The sequence below is a fragment of the Carcharodon carcharias genome, chromosome 11 (genome assembly GCF_017639515.1).
Source record: "Carcharodon carcharias isolate sCarCar2 chromosome 11, sCarCar2.pri, whole genome shotgun sequence".
In the NCBI taxonomy this organism is placed as follows: domain Eukaryota; kingdom Metazoa; phylum Chordata; class Chondrichthyes; order Lamniformes; family Lamnidae; genus Carcharodon; species Carcharodon carcharias.
In genome coordinates this window covers 164,283,973-164,290,725 of record NC_054477.1, presented here as the reverse complement: position 1 = coordinate 164,290,725, position 6,753 = coordinate 164,283,973, and the positions used below count along the sequence as shown (strand labels likewise).

Genomic DNA, 6,753 nt, shown 5'->3' with positions numbered 1-6,753 from the left:
AGAGGTTGGACAGGTTAGGCTTGTATCCAATAGAGTTTAAAAGAGTGTAACTTGATTGAAACATATAAGACCCTGAGAGATCTTGACAGGGTGGATATAGAGAGGATGTTTCCTCTTGTGGGAGAATCTAGAACTAGGGGTCACCGTTAAAAATAAGGGGTCACCCATTTAAAACAGAGATGAGGCGAATTTTTCTCTCAGAGGGTCGTGAGTCTTTGGAACTCTCTTCCTCAAAAAGTGGTGGAACCAGAGTCTTTGAATATTTTTAAGGCAGAGGTGGATATATTCTTGGTAAGTAAGGGGGTGATAGGTTTTCAGGGGTAGGTGGGATGCAGATTTGAGGTCACTATCAGATCAGCCATGATCTTGTTAAATGGTGGGGCAGGCTTGAGGGACCGAATGGCCTACTCCTGCTCCTTGTTCATATGTTCCTAAGTTATGCTTTCTAATTTAGCCCCTAGATGCTCATACTCTCTAAGCAAAACCTCTTTCCTAGTCCTACCTATGCTGTGGGTACCCACGTGGACCGAGACCACTGGATCCTCCCCCTCCCAATGCAAATTCCTTCCAGCCCAGAGCAGGTTTCTGAACCATATACAACCTTTGCATCAGTGTCTCTGGTGTCACAGTTTCAGGTCTCAGTCAGGTTGCCAATTGATTGAAATCCACTCACCATCTTTTACTTTCTCCCACATAGATGACTCATGGCAGTGTATCACACACAAAGCAGCTTATAAACAGTACGCACACATCACTTTACACTTTATTCCCAAACTACTGAAATATACCACTTCACAATGGCTAAATTTAGCAATAATATTCTTCCAAAGATGGGCAGTTGTATAATAGTCTGTGCAACTAATCAACTACATTCTATCATAAGTAAATTAGCTGATTAAAAGCATAACCCAATAATAATTAGTTCTGGCAGAAGGTCATTGATCTGAAACGTTAATGCTATTTCTCTCTCCACAGATGCTGCCAGACCTATTGCATGTTTCCAGCTCTTTCTGTTTTTAACCCAAAACCAGCTATTCAGTTGCAGACAGGATGGAATAAGTCAAGAGTGAAATATGATGAGAAATGATTTACTGTCAGTGCCTGTAGATTATAGAACCTCAATGATATAGTGAGGCTTGTCCACAAACAGTTCCTCATTGAAGAGTTACTTGTACAAGTATTGTTAAGAGGAACAACAAATATCTAACCACAAAGTACCTATAAGAATGAGTCCGTCAGTGGGTTCAAGCATTCATCAAACAGATTGAAAGAATTTCAGTAGACACATTGGTGAAGTGTAATTGCAGGGCCACTTGTAAAGTATATTTAGAATACTTGTCACCATGAGAATGCTAGTGGGTATTCAGATATGAGGGGCCCATTCTTCAAGGCAAAGTTGAAAAAAAATCAGCTTGTTTGTATTCGAATCGAATGGGCTTTACTCCTCCCTCAAGCAAAATGTCCAAAAAACTGAACTATTACTGGGACAATTTATCATGTTGAACCGGGCATTATTTGTGTGCAGGAAGATGGTTTTAACCCCTAAGGTACAATAGAAATATCGAAGACCATGCACATCTCAACTTGTCGGGGCAAATTTGAAGTCTTACCCTTTTGGCTTGTATAACCACTAGGCTGCCTCATCCAGCTAGGATGTGAACTGCATTCTAATGATGCAAATGGAGGCAAATCTCACTGATGAAGAATTTTAGTTGGATATCTTCATGATTCTGTCTCTGAACTAGTCATAATCTTGCAGGTAAATTCCTCCTCCACTGAGGGCTCACTAAATACAAAGACAGGGACTGAAGATTATGCTGACCCCATCAAACTGTTGAGGGTCAGTGAGAGCTGCGACATCACCCATTGATAAAGGCCCTAGACTGTGACCAACCAGAGGGCAGGATTTTACAGCGGGGAGGGGCCGCAAATTGCAGGAGCCCTTCAATTATCCATGGACTTCGGCGGGACAGAAAGTCCTGCCAATGGGAGGGGCCTTAAAATTCCATCCAGAGATTCCCTTGGGAATGTAAATTAATGAAACACATGCAAGGTCCAACACAACGGTCTATAAACCAGGAATACCCTGGATTAGGCATGTTCAGGCAGGGCTAGCAAAACCTCCCCACAATGAACAGGTCACCACCGTGTACAAATGCCGAGCTTGTGACTTGCACTTTGCTTACATGTTCTATTTGTAGATGCATATGGGATGTAAACATAAACAATTCAGTCAGGGTAAAGAAATTCTGCTTTCAGTTAATAATTTTATTAGATATATTTACACAGGAAATCCTAAATTATGAATATCAGTGAGCCGTAGAAATCTCACTTCATCAGGAAATATCCAGGCAAGTTTAATCCTCACGTTACACTTTTCACAGCTGGGGAAATGCTAAACACATTGCAGAAGTTTTCTAATTAACTGCTTAGGGTTAAAGCAGACATTTCAGATCACCTGCCCCTTAAATAACCCACTCAATGGTCACAAAAGGTATTTCAGAGTCCCTATAATCACAGTTTAGTGACACAGGGAGATGGGACGGGAGAACTGGATGTGCCAGACTGATTATAATAGGTGGACTTACCGAGCTGATGCAAAGAAAAATTCAAAAAGGAACTTCACATTTAACCAAAAATAGATCCAATGTCCCATCACCATTAACCAGAGGAATGTACAGGATTAAAAATAACAGTTTCATTGAACCAATCCCAGGCAGCTTCACAGCCCACAATGCCGCTGTCTATGGAATGGATCAGCAAGAGCAGTTAAAATTTTAAACAAAGTCCACATCACGGACAGAAATAGCATGAGCTGTTAAGCCCCATATCCCTTATTTGATGCAGTACCAGATCACACATTCTGCTGGTCTCACACGGTTCAATTTGATTAGAGGCAATAAAGGAGGTGGGAACAAACCAATGATAGTGTTTGGACCTGGGTTACCGAGGTCCGAGCAACTTATTTTGCAACTTCTCCCATCTCTCAACATTTAGATGCAGTGATCACTGCACCTTGATCCAAACAGCAATCGCAGTAGCTGTACCCTACATGCAGCAGGTACCTGAGTCCCAGCAGTAACACTCTCGCCCTGGGAACTCATACCACACAACAGACACTTTTGTAGTCCTTGCTGTGACTCATCCCCACATTTTTCAGTCAAAGCTGGAAAACTCTGACAGATTTGAGAATTAATTTATTCATGACTAAGAAGGTTCAGGACCATGGGTCACGAAGACTGCCTATGTAGCGAGGACTGTATAAAACCATATTCCAGTCTTGGAACACAGGGCAGCATCCTGATTTTCTGTACTTTAATCCAGAATTAGAACAAATCAATGCACCCGTGATTTCCTGAGGTCAACTCCCAGTGTGCAAGAAAGCATGACCTCAAATTATTGGCCTTTTTACTTGGATGTGTATCTACAGAGATAGAGAGACACTGACATATAATGGTGCCATGGGGCAGATGCTGACCTAACTTGCAGGAGTATTGAAGCTGCCACAACTCTTGACACACAACCTGAACAAAAATGTCAAAGAATTTTTTTTTTCCAGTTCTGCCTGATGCTTTAGTGTAGATTATTACATAGTATAAATTACAACAACTAAAGTTCTGGCTATTTAAAGAAATATTGCAGAACTAACTAATGATGCTTGTAAAATGCGAACCTCTGTCAGAATTAACTTTGGTTAATTACCAGCATAATCACTAAAAATATTTAGGTAAAAGTTGAAAAGTGAATGGATAGATTTTATAAATCAGCTGTAGCGAGAAATGCGTCTTGTGCAACTCACAATTACCTGTCCAAATGGAAAGCGAGAATTCCCAGTCAGCAGAAAATGGGAAAAGTTAATATCTCAAACTTATTTTCTTGCCCCAAAATAACAATCTTAACTAAAGAGGCAAGATTTTAAATGTAAAAGTTTAATTGTGATTCTGGGACGAGCAGTGTGTATGTGGGCAGAAATCTCTCCGCAATCCTCACCAGTTACTTGCCCAGCCTTGGGCTAGGATTGCTGTGCGAGAGGATGATAGCAAGCACCTTTCTTATTACATCAAGAACGTCCATCATGAGGAAAATGTTACTTTAGAAAGATAAACTTTTAAATATCGCCCAAGACAGAGGCATGTGGGTCACAAGTTCAACAGAGTGAGAGCTCACAGCTACTTGTGTTTGAATGTCCTGGTCATCCTTTCACACAATCTTATAAAGGGTTATCCTATACAGTGGAGCTCCCAGTGTGAAGTCTTGCTGGACTAGGGGTGGAAGAGGTCAGTCTGTCTGTATCATCCTGAATTTTAAAGCTGGGAATGTTCATTCCTTGGCCGATTCTCTGATCCAGGTTTCCAATCTAGGGAAGCTTCTGGTGAGATCAGAGACTCTCAAAGCATTGCCACGGTGGTGCACAGAACTGGAGTTAGGCTGGAGTTAGCCTACAACCATCCCCTCTCAAGCACTGAGCTTCATGTGCATAATATTTCACTCACAGCACACAGGTTTACAGATATTGCTTTCATTGAGTGTCATCTGCAGAAGAAATTTCCAACCAAATGCTGCACAGTCATCAAACGGAGTTAATTATCAGACGGATAGGTAAAACCAGAACCCATCACTGAAATCGCCAGATTCCATTCTGTGTTTCCAGACCTAAAATGCAACCCCCACGTGGGTAGTTCGAAAACTGATGCTCTCCTCTCATTCAGGATCCGACCTCAAATCGCTGATGTTAATCAATGAAAGACACATCAGATTCCCTGAAGATTAGTTTCTTATTAGTTACAATTGTGGATGCAGTTACTACAGGAGTATCATATTCCTGGTGCTGGGTTCTGTGTGACTGGCAATTCTGCTGCAGAAGGTGGCACACCAGATTTTCAGGACATTAATGGACGGAAAAATCCAGTGGGGAGGAAATCAGTTGGGCTGGCTTTCATTCTCACCCTCTGGGAAACTGTGGACACTAAACTTACACTAGCACAAGCTAAAGATTACTGCTCGAAATACTCACAGACTTAACACTTGCACATGGTGATCCCCAGTTTGCTATTTTAATGGATGGCTGACCTATTTAAAATATATCAAGTCTTGTTAAAATAGTGGATAAGCCAATGGCAGAGGAACAAGTGCTTGCTGTCAGAAGCAGTCATCCCCAAGCTGCCTGTTAATGTTCTGTCTGCTGTAGCTAAAGATACAAGTTCACTATAAATTGGTTTCATCCCAAGAGAAATCATTCATAGTCTTCAGAACTTTTCTAACCAGCTTCTCTAACTCCTTGCGAGCTCTCTGCTCCTCCTCCAATGAACGTTTCATCTTCTTGTTTTCCTGGAACATAAGAGCCAGAATGAAAGATTAATGAAGAGTGTGGAGTGGAAATGTGAGCAGGACACACACTCAAATTGTCTGTTACAGACCAGCTGCCATGGTCCCAGGATGCAGACAGGGGCCGGGGGGAACACAGCGCGGGTGGGAGATGCAGGGCTGAGGGCAGGGGGATGGGGGGGAGACGCAGGGCGGGGACCAGGGGGTGGGGGGCCTCTGCTCATTAAGTTCCACGTGCCGTTTTTTGGGGAGTTGTTTCTAGCCAGGGCCAGAGTGAATCACTAAAATTCACAACCTCAGGAAGTCCCAAAGCCCCTCACAGGTAATCAAGAACTTTCTGAAGTGCAGTTACTGGAGGAAGCACAGCAACCAATTCACTCACAGTGAGAACTGACACACAACATTGTGATAGTGTCCTCGGGCCAACCATCTTCAGCTGCTTCATCAATGACCTTCCTTCCATCATAAGGTCAGAAGTGGGGATGTTCGCTGATGATTGCACAGTGTTCAGCACCATACATGACTCCTCAGGTACTGACCAGAAACGGAACTGGACCTGCCATATAAATACTGTGGCTATAAGAGCAGTTCAGAAGCTGGGAATCATGTGATGAGTAACCCAACTCCTGACTCCCCAAAGCCTGTCCACCATCTACAAGGCACAAGTCAGGAGTGTGATGGAATACTCCCCACTTGCCTGGATGAGTGCAGCTCCAGCAACACCCACAAAGCTTGACACCATCCAGGACAAAGCAGCCACTTGATTGGCACCCCATCCACAAACATTCACTCCCTCCACCACCGACACACAGTGACAGCAGTGTGTGTACCGTCTACAAGATGCACTGCAGGACCTCCTCCGTCAAGCCTCCTTCAACAGCACCTCCCAAGCCCACGACCACTACCATCTAGAAGGACAAGGGCAACAGATAGATGGGAACATCACCACCTGGAAGTTCCCCTCCAAGTCACTCACCATCGTGACTTGGAAATATATTGGCCGTTCCTTCACTGTCACTGGGTCAAAATCCTGGAACTCCCTCCCTAACAGCACTGTGGGTGTACCTACACCACATGGACTGCAGCGGTTCAAGAAGGCAGCTCACCACCACCTTCTCAAGGGCAATTAGGGATGGGCAATAAATGCTGGCCCAGCCAGTGACGCCCACATTCTATGATCTGTTCCAGTGATTTTGGTTGAGGGATAAACATTTGCCAGGACACTGGATAGAACTCCCTGCTCTTCTTTGGAAAAGGCTCATGGGATCCTTTATGTCCATCTCAGAGAGCAGATGGGGCCTCGGTTTATTATTTCATCCAAAAGGCGGTAAACACTAATAGTACAGCGCTCACTTAGTACTGATCCTCCGACAGTGCAGCGCTCACTAAGTACTGACCCTCCGACAGTGCAGCACTCCCTCAGTACTG

General features: G+C 43.6%; 1 protein-coding gene across 2 annotated transcripts in view; it reads right to left on the bottom strand.

The window, feature by feature from the left end:
* Positions 1 to 2,250: 2,250 nt before the first annotated feature.
* The window catches only part of LOC121283855 (rho guanine nucleotide exchange factor 7-like), a 103,636-nt gene continuing 99,133 nt past the window's right edge, over positions 2,251 to 6,753 (bottom strand). For both annotated transcript variants that reach the window (XM_041198654.1, XM_041198650.1), the window contains one exon: positions 2,251 to 5,328. In XM_041198654.1, coding sequence (XP_041054588.1) covers positions 5,206 to 5,328 — 123 coding nt within the window. In that variant the 3' untranslated portion in view covers positions 2,251 to 5,205. The remainder of the gene's footprint in view (positions 5,329 to 6,753) is intronic.